The sequence below is a fragment of the Dendroctonus ponderosae genome, unplaced genomic scaffold (assembly GCF_020466585.1).
Source record: "Dendroctonus ponderosae isolate FM_Combo_2020 unplaced genomic scaffold, Dpon_F_20191213v2 Dpon_F_20191213_4, whole genome shotgun sequence".
NCBI classification, from domain to species: Eukaryota; Metazoa; Arthropoda; class Insecta; order Coleoptera; family Curculionidae; genus Dendroctonus; species Dendroctonus ponderosae.
Genome location: NW_026018611.1, coordinates 11,221,123 through 11,241,377, shown reverse-complemented (window position 1 = coordinate 11,241,377; position 20,255 = coordinate 11,221,123). Strand labels below are relative to the sequence as shown.

Sequence of the window (20,255 nt, the reverse complement as noted above, 5' to 3'; positions counted from 1 at the left end):
CTGAAATTGCAGGACACTTTCGCCCATTGCTTTAAGGAATTCTGTTGTGATATTATCTGCTCCTGGAGATTTTAGGGGTTTGAGTATTAATGGCATCCCGTATTTCCTCCTTTAGTATGGTTGGTTCTTCCTCAGTCATAGATTAAATAGATTTAATCAATTATTAAAATTTTAATCGTAGATGGTGAAATTGGGCCTTAAACTTTAAAATCTAAATTACTAAAGTTGCAGATAAGTTCTATATTGTTGAGGCGGATTCATTTTTTTACAAACTGCTTGTTGGGTATTACGCCTCAAAAATGTGCCTCAAAAAAAAATTCTGTCTTTAAAAAAGACAGAATTTCCTCACGTCTTTTATTACACATTGATAAATAGTGCTCTTATTTCGCATATTTTTGAAAAAAAATTAATTCCTGCATTTGTTTATAAAACAACTGCATGTTCTTTACCTGTATTGTTAATCTGCAAAACACACCAGTGAAAGGCATCTAGCAAATAAAACACTCAGCAACAAGTGGGGGATCGTGTGTCTATACTGATAGTCACTACAAAATACAATTACATWGATATGCAGAGATGGTTTCAGTTTTTATYGATTTTAATTTAAGCTCCTKCATTACAGTGAACATTTCAAGTAGTGGATATATTCTCGCAACGTTCTGTATGAAGACATTCGCATTGTTTAAACTAAATAAGAACACATWCTTCTACGCCGATTTATTGAAGTCGATGTGATAGTTTTRTGTGAGATTKTGTATTAACAATTTCTAAAATTATAATGCCCTTAATTGAACTCAAAACGTTGGATTCTGATTGAAGAAGCTGTGTTTGATTTTTGTTAAAAACTCKCGATCTATTAGTGAACAATCGACGCTATTTTCAATATTTTCATATGTATGTTTTTTTAACTTGGGAGTCCCTAAACATACCTTCTCTTAAATGTTTGAGGCATTTAAAATAATTAATACTAATGAGTTACATTTTATATTTAGAAAAGTATTAAAATTTCTAGACTTGATTCCGAATGATCCCGAGCGACTGTCGTACTGGTTTGTTCAGAACTATTTGCTAAAACCTTTGGAAAGGATTCGAATATTGAGTGCTAAAAGTACATTGGAGAGATTAAAATTAGAAGTCAATTATTTAAGATTGGTAAGATTTTTAGCTGACGGTTTTGAATATATTGCCTAGGTTTGCGTGCTGATAAAATTTACCTATTTCAAGTTAAATTTTCTATTATAGGATAGACTCATATGTTGTTATAATTGCCGATATGAAATCACGTATCCTTCCAAAATATTTGCCATGTCGAAAGACGGCCTCCAAAGCAATTATGTGAATCCTGGTAAGTTTCTGATTTTCAGTTATTTTTAGTGTCTGAATTAACTATTGTATATTTCAGGTGGATTTGTATATGAAATTATCACAGTATCGTGTGCGAACAACATTCGACTTGCCGGCGATGCATCACGACAATTTTCTTGGTTTCCGGGGTAAGCGTCTTAGTTTACAATTGTCTATTAATTAATAATTATCCTCGAAATTGGTGAACAAAAATGAACTCATAGGCGTGAGCAAGACTTATATTTGACTTTTAGCTACGCTTGGACAGTAATTGAATGTATAAACTGTAACAACCACATAGGGTGGCAATTTACCAGCAACAATTTGACGCCCAAGAAATTCTTCGGTCTGGCACATACTGGAATCAGAATTGTATCGGCTGCTCCTGCTCTAGATAAGCAGGATCCAACTGGTCATACGACATATGCCTATGATTATTACGGATTGTCAGATTCGTTTAATTGATAAACGTCGCATTTTTCGGCCTGTGATATTGGCTACTTTGGAATAAAATCCTGTAAGTAAGTATAGATACTAATTTCGTGATTACTTTTCCCACATGCCGGATGTCTCACGGAAATTGCTAATGTAAAACTAGTATTGAGTTTAAAACACATTGACATTTTCAATTATCTTTAGTCTTCAACATACAGCCAAATCTTGGTAATATTATTCTGTTATTGATTGGCATTAATCAGTTATGTTGCATACAATGTAGGTTTGGTTGTTGCAATGTCTTCAACACAACACAACAACGAGTTTCAACAAAAACCATTATTTTCGATACTACAAGAACTTATTACGTTTATCAAGTAGCTTGCTTAAACTTGTACATACTTACATATAAAGAAATACAATTTGACAAAAAAAATGCGTTGTGGTTTTTTTTAACAAAAGAAACATGAAAGCTTTTTTTTATTTGATTTGTTCTTAATCAGCCGCAGTGTTTATTGCTTGTGTTAGTCTTTTACAGGCATTTAGTTTATAGTCCGGGAGGCAGAGGGGTCTATTTTGAGTAGTTTTTATGTCGCTGGATTTTTATCTATACGGAAGATCAGCTTGCGCACCTTGCGCGAGGGTGGGTCCTATGGGATCACATGGAACATGTAATGAAGAGAGTTGTTTTGAATCATTTAGACAATCTTATTTTTTAAGCATTAAATACGCCAGATATTTAAAGAAAATAGTCAGCGGGTGAACTTGTACTATAAATACAATTTTTGACGTTTTCATATTGCCATACAGCGTAGATCAAATCTTCGGAAAAAGATTTTGCGGTATTCAAACTGCAACAATTTTACTATCTTTTGTCGGATATCTTGAAGAAGTCAGTACGAATGCATTGGCTCAAAATTATTACCGCTAGGTTCAAAAAATCATCCTCCAGAATATCGAGATCAGTTCTAACTAGCACATTCATTGTGGCAATGTTAATATTTTTAGGAAATGTCTTTAATAATCTACTTTTAAATTTATACGRCTCTGTRTGTGTTGATTTGGTGGGATCACGATTAGCGAAGRCTTCAGCAAAGAGTGAATGTAGAAACATTTAAGAAAAGGTACTCATTAATTTTTGTGTTTTCGGAAACGAAACTGCACMCTTCTACAAAGGCTAATTTATAACATTTGCCATTCGGTCTTCTCCATATTAAATGTTTTTTGTGCCTGCTACGTATTCTACAGGTATAAAATACCTTTGCAGTTGATAATGTATACCTTCAGTAGATTATTTAATKGCCRTTTGAAATTTATAAACGTWATAGTATTCATCAATAKAAATGTGAAAGTATTCGTCAGTTAAAGTCGTCAGTCGGACCTTTGAAAATTCCGCGCGTCCTAGACATACATAAGCGCAATAATTTTTTTTTACATCATTACACTCATTTATCATCACTCATTACAATCATTTATGTTTATTACAAGTTTACAAGCTTACTTACTTTACTTACTGGCGTGTAGTCTCCCCTCTACGGCCCAGCTGGCTAGTTTTGTATATTATTAGACGTCTTTAATTCATGGAAAAAATCTGGTTGTCTAAAATTATTTTGTAAAAAACTTTTATCAGCGTTTTCCTCAGCATCACACACTCGCTTCCACCGCACCGGTGACAGCACTTTGCATCATTCGCTATGACTAGGTCAAAAAGACCCCTGCCTCCTGGACTATTAGAAATATGGAAGATTTTTAGCTCGTCGACTATGGGAAGTTTTTATTTTTCTTGCAAAATCTTATTGATTTCATGAAATGCTCTAAATGATTATCTGTTTATATCTAAAGGATAAAGATTCGTGTCTGTTAAAGGTGCGTTTTCGGTGGTGCAACTGCGACTAGCGAGACGCGGATGATCGCAAATTATTCCTTTAATCTACTTTGCACGTAAACGGTTTCGGTCGTTCGTTCCGACTAGTCGCAGCTAATGCGATTCAACTGGTAGACCASTCAAATCGCAGTCGTAATTACCATTTTGGMAAAATGRCTCGTTTTTTTAGAGAATGAAGATGGCATTTTAATTGAGRTTAAATCCAAAATACCCATCGATTTACGATTAAGAATTCTYTGAACTTATTCTCATCTTCTTTTAAACGGCCATTTATAGGAAGWATTAAATATCTTTYGGACGACTTTGGAATATAGCATGCGGATGATTTCTTTTCTAAAGTTGTTTTWAAAAAAATTGTTCTTCCTCTTCTAACAAAATAAAACGTTCGGCGTCGTCCATATTTTAAACAATTTTCCTGATAAACTAATCTGTTGCTGCTATAGACGCATCACCCAAACCATACATACCCACGATTGCGATTGCGGCCGATGGCACCACCGAAACCGTACCTAACGACTATTTATTTTATGATGCATTTTATATCGTAGTTTGTCAATAAACACATTTATAAGTGTATTCTTCAAAGGTTATCAAGATCTCCCCATTCTAGGCAATAAATCACTATCAATCGCCCCCTAAAAACACATGGTTTTATTCAATTATTTAATGCCAAAATCATATAATATACATTTTATACAGAAATATACACTATTTAACTTAAAAGTATTTTAAACTAAAATAAATAAATCTCGTTCTCAATGTATCATAATTATAATATTCCGTCTAACTTTAGTTTGACCCTTCAAATATTTACATTTACTATGTGCAAAATAACGTTTCTTGACAATCTATACATATTACGGATTTACAGATAAATAATTTAACAATATAAATAGAATATTCTTATTAGTATGGATATTTCTTGCTCGCAGGGCAAAATTATGTCAGCTTAAAAATGTATTTATTTGACGGCTAAACCTTTGGAAGTGACACACATGTATCAAATATAGTGAGAGTTTGCAAGTACTGCAATTAACTTTATTAAAGAATTACAGATATAAATTTAGTTTTCTTCAAACAGAACGATGACTTTAGAATATCAGGCTCATATCCACCATCAGCCTTAAAACCTTAAAAACTGTCGCGAGATATGATTTAATTTGTTCAAGCAAATTTTGTCAACTCATATTTTGCATCTAAAGTCAGCGAATAACACGAATAAATTAAATTGAAATTAGTTCTGGCAGTCAAGCGATAATAATACGTGGATTTTAAGTAAAATTGGAAGCCTAATTTGCATTTATCAACTTGACTGACTGCCCTAGATATAGCAGTCAAATGGTTACTATTGAAATTTGAATGAATAGTTAATTTTCTATGGTTACCTGCGTTTACAAATATCCATTCTCTTATAAGGATGAATTTTGCAGTCTTAATTCGTTAAAAATTTATCAAAAACTTGTTAAACAGTTAATAAAACAAAAAAATAATGGAAATATAAAATTTACACAAAAAAATAATTAGCATTTTAATTTAAACGTGACCTGTAGAAAGAAAATGCTAATAATTTTTCCTGAATAATTACTGAACTACTTTAACAGTAAAACTGATTTGGAAGATTGTAGGATGATTTAACAAAGCAAAGGTTGACTAGTTCGCTCTGATATTTCTACTTTTATTTTCAAACTTTGTCTATAAAAATAGATTTATATATTATTCTAGCTGTTAAACATTTAAGACGTGCTTCCTAACTGTAATTAGGATCAGTGAGTTGCATTAACAGAGTTTATTCCCAACTGAAACAACAACACTATTTATAACATTTAAGGGATTGGTTTCATGTCAAAAAATCAAAACTGAATCCAATATGTGTATTTAAACTATTGGGAAAATGAATTGTAACTTGATAATGGCCAGATGTGTTTATGGTACAATCCTTCCCAATGGTTGTTATAAATATTTCTGATTACAAAGTAGTGATCTACAGACAATCGTACTCCGAAATAATGAATTCCGCTTAAAATTTTTAGTGTAAAAAGGACACATGCTGTACTCATTATATTTTGGCACCAAGTTACGTACGGAACCTTTCATAAATAATATTATGATTTCTTATACATTTATGCCCTACGAGATACTCCCGTTGCATTAACAATTTCAAACTAATAATCGAGAAACACAAATTATTGCTATTCTTCTCGCTACCGCTACTTATGTAACAATTGTCAGTTTTCAATGCAGTCTTCAAATTTTGCGGTTCGGAGTTTATTCTTGTTGCGATTGGAATAAAGACTAACCAGGTGAGTGACCTCTGTTACCTCTACCTCGATCCCTATCACATTTATCTCTGCCTCCACCTCGCTTGTTAAAATTTCTGTTAATACCTCTCCCCCCACGAAACCCATCTCTAGTGCCTCTCCTTCTGTTATCCCTGTTGTTATATCCCCTGCCTGGTCTAAAGTTGCCCCCTTGTGGTCCCATATTGCTTTGATCATCATATCCCCCATAGAAGTCATCATTATAGCCGCCAAATGGAGGTTGATCCATCCCACCGAATTGACCAAAGCCGGGTCCAGGCGGAGCGTTTCCTAACAAGCCTGGACCACCCCTATGTTCAAAGTTCATTGGATAGTCAGGACCCATTCCTGGGGGTATATTCGGAATTCCTGGAGCAGCCCCTAAAAGACCCGGTTGACCCATTAGACCCGGATTAGACATCATGGGATTCATTTTAGCTATATTAGTGAGAATGGATGCGGCTGCTCCAACGTGTGTGTTTCGTCCCATTGGGCTTTGTGGTTGTGACATCTGAAAAAAGGAGATATGTAAATATTAACTTGCATTATTAAAAAAAACCTAAAAGCAATCTATGCCTTTGCGTTGAGAGGAACTTACTTGGGGAATTAAATTTAAGCGGTTCAAAACAGTGTTTAAAACAGGGTCGTTTGAACCGCCTCCGCCGCTCTGGTCGCATCTAGCTAGTTCTTGATTCAACATGAGCTTTTGATTACTCGTCAAAGTTTGGTAGAATTGCGAGGACCGAAGCATGCTTATTTGCTGGTTATAGCTCATCTGAGGATTTTGAGGAAAGTCCTGAAAGTACATTATTTATTCATATGACCGCTATTTTCATATACAATGTCACAGTCTGTAATGCGATTTTCTATAACTTACTTTGGGTTCTTGAACTTTCTCTTCAATTTTCCTCAGTCTAGGGTCTATCCTAGCTCCGCCACTGTGCTTTGGACTGGCTTTAGGAGATGCAGGGCTGTCCTTTTCATCAATATTCAGTCGGAATATTTTCTTCAGCCGCGGATCGCCGGTTTTTTCTGCATCACTGACCGTTAGTTTGAGCCCTAAAAAAACAACAAAAAATCAATAATAAAAATATAGTGTTCTTTTAGTTAGCCAGATATTTGGGCTCAAATTGTCATCTTTAAGCTTACCTGTATAATCGGGTCTTGGTATTTCAACTACAAACACCTTCCAGACCATTGCAGGATGCGAGTTTATACTAGCATCGATTTCAGTAGCGGGTGTATAGTTTTGCATTCCTTTAAATGTTAGAGACATGTTTCTCAAATCAATGTCTGGCCTGGATGCTGTAAAAGATTTTATTTTTAGATTTCTATTGTAAGAAAAAGGAAATGATTGAAAACAGATTTTTTCAATCATTTCCTTTTTCGAGTTTTTAGATAAAGATAAATTGAGTAAGATCCGCATTGCACATTTTTATTCTTGAAAATTGACGTAATAACTGCATCGACTTTTCCCGTATGAATCTACCTAGAATTGGGAACAATTTCGATCTTTTTCGATTGAAAAATGATAAACATATCGTGGGTTTAAAGTTGAAAGTGACCAAGTCCAAAATTGCCGTTTTTGTGCTTGTTGGCCAAGTAATATAAAAAATGATATATTTGTCTAAAAAACTGACGAAGCCCCCCATGCCATTTTACAAACACAAACAGATGCACTAAACTATGTTTATAATGATCAGGTTTCCAGAAGGATTCTGACATAATTTTTTGCTCGGTTTAAACCTAAATTTGCAAAAATTGATATTATAGACTTGGTCAGTTTTAGCTTTAAGCCCACGATATCTCGCACCCGTGTTTCAAAAATGACACAAAAAATACGAAATAATGTTTATAAATGAAGAAAGTGGCAAGTGGCATATACAGATTATTTAAAAATTAAAATATTTTTTGAAGCAATGGTGCGCTATGTTAAAAAGTATAAGAAATTCGCAGTTGCTTTCGAAAATAAACAGAGAACTCTCATCTATTAATAATTAAACATTATTAATTTGTCTTAATTAGTAATTTAACATTAAGAAGAAACAAAAACAAGAATTTCGTCGGTATCATCCGAAGAGATCATACAAATTTTGAAGTTCGCCAACCTCAAGCACCTTCTGGGAAGAAACTTCTTCCATTTCTTTCTTCTCTAGCTAATATTTTAAATTTTGGGATATCACTTTCAGGGTATTTCTGGGCGCTAAATTAAACCTGAATTCTAGGGTTCTTTTGAAATTCTCCATAAACTAATGGAATATCGTGTTATTCATAGTATGGAACAATTTTTCAGTTGAGTTAAATGAGAACCAAACCATTATCACCAACAAATTCGTGCGGTTTGGCTACATATTTTGAAATGCTAGTTCTTTAAATCGTAGTACTTTTTGAACAGAGAAATATATATTTATTTAAAATAATAAATATACCATAATAAAGACATAGTGAAACAATGATTTAGGTTCACCCACTTTTTTGTCCTTAACTTTGACTGAAAAACTACCAGACCAAAAGAGCTCATCTTTTTAGGAAATACTGTGCAGCTTTAAAATGAAAACAACCGCAACAATCAAAAAACGACATTCCTCAAATGCTTAATTGCCTTTCCAGCACTTTTGATCAACAAATCTATTCGGTTCGGCATTGAGTTCTTAAGTTGCTCAACTGTGGCCCGATTCTATGCTTCTTGAATGGCCTCTTTCAGCTCGTCGGAGGTGTACTGATGCCAATCGCTTGATCGTCTGAGTACTTGTTAGTACGTTACGGTGTTAATTCTCCCGTTCAGAAATCTTAAACTTGACTTCCCGAACGCTGAGGAAGTCGTTTAGATCATTACCGAGCCACCACCAAAGTTTCGCTTCGAAAAGTAGCGTAAATCATGCCAGTAATATATCTGCAAAGCCATCTGGACCATCCCAGTTAAATCTCTTCTCATCGGACCACACAATTTGCACAAACACAACGAATTCCAGCGACTAAGAATATACCGAGTGCCATTGCGCTGTCCACGTTTGATGTTGATCGGCAAAATGTGCTTTTAGAAGCTGATTATTTTTTCTTAGCGATGGAGTCGACTTTATTTTATCATAATGAATATGGGGGACCCTTTTAAAGCCCTCCAGCCGCCGGGTTCTCTTCGTTGAATTTGCTGCTGCAGCTGTAATCCTTCTTCCGCGTGCCGAGAGAATTGGGATTCTCCCTCGAGCCTTCTTCTTTCCGTATTCGGAGTCTAATCGGAATAAATTGTTCAAAACGTTAAGGGAACGGCCAATCTGCCGAGCAATTTCACGATTGCTGGGCAGATTAGCCGCTCCCTTAACGTTGTGAACATGGGTCTTTCCAACTTGTGTATAAACTCGGGCTCTACCTTTCTCCTCATCATTTAATGCCTTGCCTTTCTATGCTCTAACAACGTACAAATAATACGATAAAACAAAAAAAAACCCAAGACAAAACATTATAAACTTACGATTTTTACAAGTGAACCTAAATCATTGTTACGGTCTGACATCCGCACATTTGAAAAAATATATTGTGTTTGAAAGAAAAGCTGTCTAAATCACATTTCGCCGCAAGTTTACTGGTCATAAGTGATGTCGGAAACTATGGAAACTATTGTTAAGAGGGCAGGTAGAAAGTCTCCGTTTTGGTGACTCTTGACAGTTTAGAGAAGTTTCAGTTTGATTTAACAAAAAGACAAGTTGTAAGTTGTAACGAACCAAATCTGTTTAAAATAAATTGATCAGCATTGGAAAACCCCGGAACCAGTTTCTTTGGAAATAGAACCGTCGTAGCGCAAACAGCGGGTAGCCTTTTGTGAGCGCGACAAGTGACGTATTTCCTAAAAAGATGGGCGCATTTGGTTTGGACCTACATCATTGTTACACACTGTAGAAAAAAAATCGCTGACTTCTTTACATTGGTTATCAAATTTAAAAGATATGAACATTTGGCTTAAAACTGGCCTTACTCAATCCCAATGAAAGAATCTCGATTCAGATTTTTCTAGTGATTTTCATTTTCGTATAATACCTACAGCTAAAACATCGACATTCGATCACTTTGTGCACACTTAATAAAAAATATTTTTCATATTATTTGAGGTCGTACCAAATTAATTACTGAAGAAAACATTTAGACACTTACATTTTAATTCTTCGGTGCCGATATCCAGGGCTGCTTTTTTCATATCGATCCCACCTTGTTCATATATGCTCATCGTGGATTTTTCAGCATTTGACTGCTTTTCAATTGAATCATTGGAATTTTGACGTCCCCTTTGGCGAGGATCACTGAGCCTGGGATCTGATCTTTGCTCCTGCTGTCGCGGGTCTTCTTTCATCTATAAATGCAAACTATTTTATTAAGTGTTTTCTTAACTAATTGATTTATACAAATTGTACTTTTTCACATTTTTGCCGGTTGAAATACAAATATTACCTGTCGAGAAATCCTTGGATCAATAGATGCCCCGTCTCCTGTCGGACTGGAACCGCTGTCAGGATTGAAATCGTTCGCAACAGTTGCTGAGGTTCCTTCGGCTGAACAGCTAGCGCTTTTTTGACTCATTGACGTTAAAAGCTTGGTCACTTCAGCGGAAATATCAATTTTTGATAGATCGCCTAACTTTCCCACAATCTCTTCAGTAGTGGAGGCTATGGGTGGTTTGGTATATGGACTGTAAAACAGAAAACGTTATTCACACTTTGCCATTCGGATTTTGTTCCGTCGGATTCAAATAAAAGCCAAATTTACACAAATTAGTTTACCTTACGGCATCATTTTTCGATTCGTCCACTTCTCGATCATTATCTACACTATCTTCCCGTTCTCTCTTATGAGGTTCTTCGTCTTCCACTTTAATGGTAAGCCGATTGTCATCGTCATCATCATCATCCGAATACCAGTTTATATTTTGTTCATCATACTTCTGCTGAAAATATGAATCAAACTTACTTCATAGTTCAACTCAAAGGAAAACGTCGATAAAACGGTTTCTTAACTACCTTTGGAAAATTTTGCTCAATGAAATACTGTGGTATTCTTATATGCATTAGAACTTACCGATTGGCCGTCACTTGACTGTTGTTGATTTTGTGAACTATTTGCCGAAAAATCGACAGTATTGTCTTTTTGATTTGCACTTATTCGGGCAAATAGATCTTTTGTGGTTTGAGTAAAGTTAGCGGACGAGTCTTTTTTGGCATTCTTATCGGAGTCTGCTTGTAAGTCTTCAAGCGGCCTTTGTCTAATATCCGTATCTTTAGAACCAGTTACATTCCTGACAAATGGAGGTTGCCTGTTGAATGTGAAACAAAAACATTAGGCTTATTACAACTGTTGTATGAAAACAAATTATTACATTTTACTTAATCTCCCCAAGAAATATACCGGGTTTTTCCAATAAGAGGTTGCATTTTGATATTAAAAAACTGAGTATGTTTTAAGATATATCAATGAATGTTTATTTCATTGCAAAGAGGAAGGTATGTCATTAACATTTGAAAACGATATCAGCCAAGTGTCCGCCATGGCAAATCGTTTTCATGAAATTTTCCATGACCAAATCACACATTTGCGGCTGTATGTCCTCGATAACTTCACGAATTTCATCTTTAAGGTCTTGAATCGATTGTGGAGCATTGGCATAGACGTTATCTTTCACGTGGCCCCAAAGACAAAAGCCTAAAGTTATTAAAGCACAAGATCTCGGTGGACAATTGTGATCACCTCTTCGAGAAATAACACGGTCAGGAAACTTTTCTTGCAAGATTGTGATTGTTTCGTTGCTTGTGTGGCACGTAGCGTCGTCTTGCTGACAATAAACGTCGTCCACATAAATATTTTCAATTTCGGCCACAAAAAATCATGAATTATGATTAAATGTAACAGTTACACCAGCCTCACTTTCGGAAAAATAAGGTCCAATCACACCGCCAGCCCAAAAACTGCACCAATCAGTGATACGTTGAGGATGGAGGGGCTTTTCATTAATTCAATCACTCTTGGATTTTCTGAGCCCCGAATGCTCAATCAACCGGCGTGAGTTCTTGTGTTAACTGAACTTGAAAAGCTTTAAGAGTTTATGCAAAATACCCTGTAAGGTCGTTTGTGAAATGCCTAATTCCAAATCGACGAAGAATCGTCAAACCGGGGTTTTCTTTAACACTACTGGCTACAATAGCTAATTTTGTCAGTTGTTCTTGAGCCACGCACACGGTTTCGATTCTTCACATCACTAACTTGTCTCAACAGCTCAAATTTTTCCGCCAGTTTCACTATTGCCGGGCGAGAAGGCGCTTCACGACGACCAAAAAATGCTTTAGGTTTGCGAACTGTGGCTGCAACATTTTCACTATTTTTGTAGTGAATTTCAGTGCGTTGCTGAAGCGTGTATCGTACCATTTTTATATGGCATTATTTAATAATGGCGTAGTTTTTAGGCGTAGACTATTCAAAATGAAACGGCTTATTGGAAAACGCTTTATACAGGGTGTCCCGGAATATGTGCGCATGCTCTCGGATTTGTACAGGGGACGTTAAAAAAACATAACAAGTTTCTATAAAAAAATTTCCAAAGGGCTCCCTTACGCAGCTACAGGCCTCTAGAGGAGCCACCTGAGAATAGATTTCTTTAAAATAACTTTTAGAATAATTCTTGCAATTTAATTGCTTTCACACAATGAACAGTACGTATAATTGCTCTTTAAAAGGACCCATGAAAAAATTTTTTGCATTTCGATTTGGCAGGGATGGACTAGGTGAGCACAATAGTTATTTTTTTACCCTGCACAATGAAGACACGAAAATAATGAATTTAAGTAGCTTTACCCTTAAACTAAAAAAGACACTCTTGATTCATATCGATAAACAGAACGGAAAAAATTAGTTTATTGAATACGAATTTACTGAAAAATTAGCAACCGCATTGCCATTCCCTTGGTTTCCACAATTGTGTTTGATTTTGGCAAGCGTTCCTAAAATGATTTACGGAAGGTATTATTTCACCTACTCAAAAAGTACGATAATGTAAATACAAAAATTTTTATTACCTGTCTCTTAAATGACGATCCACTCTTTCAAAAGTTCTTCTATCCGGCACTCTTCGGTCTGGAAATCATTCCGCGTAAAGCCTTTCTGTATTTGCATTATCGTACTTTTCGAGTAGGTGAAATAATATCTTCCGTAAATAATTTTAGAAACGTTTGCCAAAACCGAGTGAATAGCAATGCGGTTGCTGATTGTTCAGTAAATCCGTCTTTAATAAAAATATTTTTCCTCAAAAACCGTCCTGTTTATGGATATGAATCAAGAGTGTCTTTTTTGGTTTAAGGTTAAAGCTACCTAAATACATTATTTTCATGTCTTCATTGTACAGGGTAAAAAAAGTACTCAAAAAGTTATTTAAAAAAAAATCGATTCTCAGGTCAAAGGTCAAAAGGGGCCCTCTGGATTTTTTTTAAGAAACTTGTTTTTTTAACGTCCCCTGTACAAATCCGAGAGCAAGCCCACATATTCCGGGACACCATGTATAAAGAATTTGAATTTCAAGTAGTTAAAGGTTAAATAACCAACCTGATATCCACATATTTCGGAAAATTTCTTATATCGACATCCCCTTTTTGGCCATCCAATGTTTCATTCAACGGCTTTGACTCCGAAGATGGAATGGCCGGTAGGGTTCTCATATCAATATCTCCATTGCTGGAAATAATTAATAATTAGTAAATTAATTTAAACGAATAACACTAATTGGATTGCAAGTAGAAATAAGAACAAGTAAAAATTTACCCCGAATATCTCATATCTTGATCCGCTCCGTAAGTGTAGCTTTTGACCGAATACCCGGACGATAATTTGTGCTCTTGTTCTTGCTGCCATCTGGAGTTTTTGTTCTTGTACCTGTCATTTTTACTTCCCTTAGGTTCTGTAACAAAATATCACTCTTAATAAAATCGCCCTTTACATCAATTGACTTAAATTCCTATATTATTTCAAATAAATGTTATAAATTATAAAATTTATATGCTTTGATATTAAAATAATTGTTCGCTAACACAATGAAACAAAATTCAGCAGATTTTACATTCAAAACCCGATCGGTCATTTCGCTTTTACGGAAAATTAGTAATATATCAGAACAGAGACAGGCAAAAAGCAAAGGGAACAAAACTCAAAATAATTTAAAAAAGCTTGACTTTAAACAGTTAAATTATGAAAGGAATAATTGTTTTCATAACAAAGATTAGAAAGCTTTGCATTGATTGAATTTAATGTTAGGCAATACTAAAACAACCAAACTCCAATAAAATTCGAAACTAACCCACCACTTGTCCCTGGGCCAATTCTCTAGGCACCGGGACGCTAATATCAAACAAGGATGGTATCCCACCTTTTTCTTCCTCCTTTTCTCGGTCCGATGTTTCCTTATTATCCCCATAGTCATCACGGTAAACTCCTAAACCGACTGAACCCAATGGAATACCCCCATAACTTTGCTGGGTTCCAGTTGGCGAGTTTCGGTTTAACGTGGTAGTGGAGGAAGAAGTGTTTTGATCCAAATTTTTATTGCTGCTGTATTGTTCAGTGAGTTTTTTCTGTGTTTGATTGATGTGGTTGAGTGCTTCGTCTCGTGATAACCTAGGGAAGCCCTGAAGGATGTCGCGTGGTGCAGTTTCGATGTGTTTGAAGAGAATTTGCTTTAGGCCTGAAAACCACCAAAGAAATAGGATCACCTTGTATAAATCGCGACAATATTTAAAGTTAAAATGCAAGACGCGTACATTTAACTAGTCTCTCTTGTCACAGCTACAAAAAAGAATAGAATATAGAAGAATTGAGTTACCTTCAGATAATGGCTGACCGTGAGCAAATTTGCAGTCCTTGCCTTCTGAGCACGCAAGGCCGGTATGATAAAACTTGCATGGAAATTCACTGTGCATGTAAGAACAATTTTCTCCCTTTGCACAACAATCCATAAGGTAAAACTTACACAGCTCTAACTTCATAGGCGGGCTTACTTCGTGAGAATATGGACAGTCATTCTATGGATTAAAAAAGGGATTGTGGTTTACTGACCCACTAAATTTCACGTTGGAAAGTTATGATATAAACCTTTTGACATTTTCCTTGCATGTAAAACACACATACTCCTTGCGCGTCTTGCAGCGCCATTTTAGGCTGTTCATCTCTTCGCTTTTGATCTCTCCTTTCTCTTCTCGTTTCTTTCTTCTTCTTCATCTTAGTCAATTTCCGCCTAGTCCTGTAATAAAAAAATATGAGATTGTGTCTCGTAACAAAAGCTACTAAGATCGAAACGGGATCAGGATCGTTGTGGCATACCTAGCGTCTAATTCATCTGAATCTTCAGAATTATAACTCTCGTCAGATTTGGAATTGCTTCCAGACTGTCTATGGTCAATTGGAGGTCCAAAACCAGGAGGGCCTAATCTCATTTCCGCTCCAGGCGAACCACTTCGTATATTCAAAATTTCATTTTCATCGATGTCTGAGCGCGGAGAACCCAGTGATCTTTTATGTTTGTTCTGAAAGTTTATTTATGTTTTCATATCAACAAATATGTATGTTTACGTTTAACAGCGCATTTAAATATTCACATTCGATTTTTTTACTGTAAATCCAGTCAGATTAGACTTTAAAAGGCCTGTTTCGGGGACTAAATAGATGAAGGTAAAAGATTATTTGAAGTTGTTCGGAAGAATGTCAAAATATTGGGACAATAGTTTGGTCGCGATTTTCGGCTATGCAACATTGTTTAAATAATTAAAGAAAGTGCGAAAAACTGCTTTTTTGCGCATAACTTTTAAATCGTTGATGCAATTGAAAAAAGTTTAAGACTTTTTCAAGTATTAAAAATACCTACAATACAAGACAAACTAAATTAAAATCCGTTCATTTGTTTACTCAAAAAATGAAAAAAAACGTAGTTTAAAAAAAAATTATTAGTTTAGTTTTGCTTGAAAAAAATCGTACTATAACTTTATTTGAAGGTCGTCGTACACTTTATAAGTGGTATAAATTTTAGAATAAAATATTCATAACTTTTTGTTGATGCATGCAAAAGACTTGCCAGATTCTAAAAAAAAATTATGAGACGCCGGAGCGACGAGAGGCGAAGACATACTACAACTTACATTAGAATAACGGAAAAGTTGATTAATGAAGAGTAAATTGTTTAAAAATTAAGTTGAAATTCAGGAATTTTCCACGTACGTCGTTGACGGTTTTCATAAAAGTCGTTGATAAACAATTCCAGTCGAAAAATTTCAGCAGCAGCTCACACAAATTCTTGATTTTCAACTTAATATTTAAACAATTTACCATTCAGTAATAAAATTTGTAGTATAATTCTTTACGAGTAAAATACAGCCTCAGAGAAGTATTTTTTTAATTAAGAGCTTTTTTTAATAACAAATAGGAAAGAACAAAAAGTTATGAATATTTTAAGCTAAAATGTATACCACTTATAGTGTACACACTTAAGTATACCCAGACCTTCAAAAAAGTTATAGTGAGAGTTTTTGGAAGCAAAACTAAATGAATTATAGAAAACTTTAAAAAATGCCAAATTCGTCGGTTTGTTTCGTTTTTTGAGTAAGAGAGATATTCTGACATCCTTCCAATAATCTTTTACCTTCATCTATTTAGTGCCCGGAAAATATCTAATCCTACTGGACTACTGTACCTTATTGGGTCGGGTACCATCACGGTCAGGCCTCTTCCGTTTCTTTCCTCTTTTTCCTTCTTCTTTGACGTCTTCCCCAGCACTTAACGAAGCAATTTCTTTCTCCTTCTTGTTCAAAATAGTAGCTAATGTTTTTTCTATATTTTTTGCAAAATCGTCATCTGAAACAGATAATTACGTTTATCATCACGCTCTCAATTAATAAATGGGGGCCCAATATCTTGTGCTAAATTACCTGCAGGATCAATTTCTTTTCTATGATGCTTGTCCCATTTCTCGCGTTGTCTTAACATTTTTTCTCTCTTTCTAAGATGTAAAATACTTCTTTCAGCTTCAGTCATATGTCTGTGTGCTTTATCTTCTCTGATGCCCTTATCTCTATTTTGCTTTTTGTTTCTTCCTCTATCTCGTTCTCTTCCATCCGATAATCTATCTTTGTCATCAGATCTTTCTTGATCGCTTATCCTTGCATTCGGATCTCCGGGATCCCTGCTCGAGACTCCGATACTCTCATTATCAGAAATACTTCCCACTGCTTTGGGAATACCAGGAATTGTTGGCTGAGCTCCTGCACTAATAGGAGTAAGCTCCGAAGGAGCCGCCAGTGGCGTATCCTCATCATCATCAGTAATTTCTCCGTCTTCAATATCAGGGTCGGCCTCAGCCGGTTTGTCACTAGAAGGCATACTAATAATGAAGACAAATTACCTAAGCAAGTGGTATATAATAGGTTAATTGCTTCAGCAATCAGTTAAGAGTATGCTATCTATGCGCTATTAGGATTTAATCGCTTTAAGGAAAAGCTGCTCGTTTATATTATTGTGCCTTTCAAGAATATGTTAGAATAGTAGATGATTGTATTATTCAGCTAAAAGCTGACTAAATGAGAAACATTTATTCCTATGCAATGTCAAATTGACTCATTCAATGTCACAATTAGCATTATGGGTTTCCATAGGTATGTTATACAAGGTGTTTCTGAATTCAAGTGACCAAAAATAGGGGGAGATTAATTTCATGAAAGTAATGGAAAATATTGGTGAATGCATATGGGTATTTTTTTAGATTAATTTATTTTGACAGATTGGTGCTGATATGAGAGTTAACAGTTTGCAATCAAAAGACTGAAAAGCCATACTTTTAATTGTTCTATGTAGGACAAATTCCGAAAGTAAATGAAAAACAACCCACTATTAAGATGTAAAAGCTACTTCAAATAATTTCTACCAACTTCAAAAAAATCATTTAAGACATTTTCAGTGTACATTAATTTAATAAATCGATTTATTAAGTTATTCACATTTAAATGCTGAATGCCCCCCACAAACAGTGTTTTTTAAATATTTTAATCGAAATAATGTACCTTATATTCCTGTCGCTTGAATTCAGAAAGAGATTTAAACACAAATGTTAAGAATTTACTATTTTTTAAATAGATTACAGTATTGCAGAAGAAAATCACTAAGCAGATTTCGATAAAACTTAGAAAGCACAGATTAATCAGCAAGCAGATTCTTAAAATTCTAGAAGTTAGCACGACCCTCAAAGCGTATTTATTAAATATACAAACAAAAATATATCTTTCAGATCCCTGTGTGTTTTCCCATGAGTGCGTGTACATTTTAGATAGGAACATCTCTGACAGAACTTTTGTAAATACATAGTAGATGTTTGGATAACATTCACTTGGTATGTCCGTTTAAATTGGCGCTTCTTATTTTAGTTATCCCTTGCGGATTCCACTCATTCAAAAAATTACTACCGACCATTTTTGATGAATGTACATTACAATTTTGTTTTCAGTCTACTAAAGGGTATTTTTTTATAGATATAGAACAGTTATTTAAAATCTTGGTAACGTCATGGCTTTATAGAAAAGGCAATTGTATGCCATATAGCTTAATTATGATTTGGGGCGCCACGGCTGGCTCGAATGAAGAGCAATCTGGAACTCCAATTTTCGACCACTTCCAAACTTCTACCGGACCATAAAGCCCGATATAAATATTGAAAAGTTTACCATTTACAGTTACCAAAGAACACCTAACTAAATTTGAATACTATACTCCTGATGAATGACTATACTTCTGATTTTTCTTTATTTCTGAAGCCGAAATTATTTCTGTCAGATTTATGGAATTATATGTTTTGTATTATCAATGTTTTTTTTTCAAACAATTTTTCGATTTATCTCAAAATAATTTATTCGCCGTTGGTATTATAAACTTGAATGATTATCACAATATTTACTCTGTTCGTGTATCAGAGATAATACTGGTATTTGTTGAAAAAATAAATCATCCAGATGTAGGTCAACTAAATACTAAACTATCGACAAAAGCGCACTGAATACTAGTGGAAAGTAGTCCAATATTATTGCTTTTTGAATAAATAAATGTTGTTACTTTGTGTGCCGCCCTGTAGTTTGATATACAGTGGGGCTAAAAAGAACGGAACGCTCTATATATATACGAAACGCTCTATATTTTCTTAACCATATTTTTGAAAAACACTCAGACCTATCGAATGTGTGATATTTTGAGAATTTGTAGTGTTTACGGGCTTGTCCCCAGAAACGCGCCACACATCTACTTTAAATCTCTTAATGGAATCCATACACCAAATGGTATTCGATTTTTGAATTTTCCTAAGATTTTTTATGTTTTTCATACATGATTTAATTTTCATTGAACTGATTAATAGGGAAGAAAGTGCCGAAAAGGTTTTTTTGCAACAATGGTAGAAGGTTAGCAATAGAATGGCCAGTTCTCCCATCAAATTTTACTCCCCTAGATTTCTTTTTGTGGGGCAAATTAAAGAAACTGCACAACAACAAGCCGTCGGACTTGGATTAAATGGGGAATAATCATAAAATGCTGAAAAATCCTAATCAGGTTGTTGACAACCTCTAAAACAAATTTGTTTTACGCTTAGCGTCATCCAATTGAACGTTTATGTGTTCTACCTTTTATAATTAGATTTCATTCTTATAAAGGTGCTGTTGTCGACACAAACAGATTTTGATATTTCGAAACAGCTTTAGGACCGAAACAAAGCTTGTGCCATGGAAAATAATCACAACTTAAATAGAAATCAAAAATCAAATAAATTTTGAGGTATTCCATTTAAAAATGTAAGTGCCGTATGTGGCCTACATAAGAAACTCAAGTTAACTATGAATTTGCTAATATAGTATTTTTTGAATTCCACGTAATTTAAGATATGTGATTTGACAATGATTCTTTTTTCCAGTTTTACCAATAAAAAATAACCTAATAAACGTGGTGACAATTTTGCCGCCCTTATCAGCCGCTTTTATAACATAAATTTAAATTCCGCAATTAGAGGTTTGGATGCCCTTGAATCCGCTTGCATTTACGTATAACGTAATCTATAATTAATGTATTACATATAATGAGTTTATTAGGTAATTCGTTCACAATTACCTCTACTATATGTACATTTTGAGATTTCGTCGTATACTTTAGTAGTTAAATGAAATGTATTTTTAATATAGGTGCAATCTGATTGATTATAATGCCTGAATAAACGAGTTCATTCAATGAAAGTTGATAAACACAGTTTTAAT

General features: G+C 34.7%; 2 protein-coding genes and 1 long non-coding RNA gene across 9 annotated transcripts in view; 1 reads left to right on the top strand and 2 right to left on the bottom strand.

The window, feature by feature from the left end:
- The window catches only part of LOC109542151 (protein cereblon), an 11,645-nt gene extending 7,405 nt beyond the window's left edge, over positions 1 to 4,240 (top strand). Inside the window, exons 7-11 of one of the 2 annotated variants that reach the window (XR_002172399.2) lie at positions 1,013 to 1,152; positions 1,243 to 1,345; positions 1,403 to 1,493; positions 1,599 to 1,861; positions 4,108 to 4,240. Coding sequence is in view for 1 of the 2 variants with exons in the window: in XM_019911236.2 (XP_019766795.1) it covers positions 1,013 to 1,152; positions 1,243 to 1,345; positions 1,403 to 1,493; positions 1,599 to 1,809 (545 nt within the window). In the remaining variant the exon portion in view is untranslated. Of the gene's footprint in view, positions 1 to 1,012; positions 1,153 to 1,242; positions 1,346 to 1,402; positions 1,494 to 1,598; positions 2,218 to 4,107 lie in introns of those variants that run through there. The other variant, XM_019911236.2, reaches the window with a different exon arrangement.
- Positions 4,241 to 5,521: 1,281 nt separating this feature from the next.
- Positions 5,522 to 20,255, bottom strand: part of LOC109542152 (protein suppressor of sable) — a 21,111-nt gene continuing 6,377 nt past the window's right edge. For 3 of the 6 annotated variants that reach the window (XM_019911241.2, XM_019911242.2, XM_019911237.2), the window contains exons 2-17: positions 16,902 to 17,341; positions 16,667 to 16,827; positions 15,304 to 15,506; positions 15,076 to 15,223; positions 14,807 to 15,005; positions 14,285 to 14,668; positions 13,753 to 13,888; positions 13,537 to 13,665; positions 11,026 to 11,260; positions 10,731 to 10,894; positions 10,402 to 10,639; positions 10,108 to 10,303; positions 7,111 to 7,266; positions 6,839 to 7,020; positions 6,560 to 6,757; positions 5,522 to 6,472 (exon numbers count right to left, since the gene is read on the bottom strand). In XM_019911241.2, the coding sequence (XP_019766800.1) occupies positions 5,957 to 6,472; positions 6,560 to 6,757; positions 6,839 to 7,020; positions 7,111 to 7,266; positions 10,108 to 10,303; positions 10,402 to 10,639; positions 10,731 to 10,894; positions 11,026 to 11,260; positions 13,537 to 13,665; positions 13,753 to 13,888; positions 14,285 to 14,668; positions 14,807 to 15,005; positions 15,076 to 15,223; positions 15,304 to 15,506; positions 16,667 to 16,827; positions 16,902 to 17,341 (3,685 nt within the window). In that variant the 3' untranslated portion in view covers positions 5,522 to 5,956. Of the gene's footprint in view, positions 6,473 to 6,559; positions 6,758 to 6,838; positions 7,021 to 7,110; positions 7,267 to 10,107; positions 10,304 to 10,401; positions 10,640 to 10,730; positions 10,895 to 11,025; positions 11,261 to 13,536; positions 13,666 to 13,752; positions 13,889 to 14,284; positions 14,669 to 14,806; positions 15,006 to 15,075; positions 15,224 to 15,303; positions 15,507 to 16,666; positions 16,828 to 16,901; positions 17,354 to 20,255 lie in introns of all 6 variants that reach the window. The other 3 variants (XM_019911239.2, XM_019911238.2, XM_019911243.2) reach the window with 3 other exon arrangements.
- LOC125504216 lies at positions 8,548 to 10,099 on the bottom strand. Its single transcript, XR_007281342.1, has 2 exons — positions 9,431 to 10,099; positions 8,548 to 9,366 (listed from the first exon to the last, which is right to left on the bottom strand). It is a non-coding gene; the product is annotated as an uncharacterized LOC125504216 (long non-coding RNA).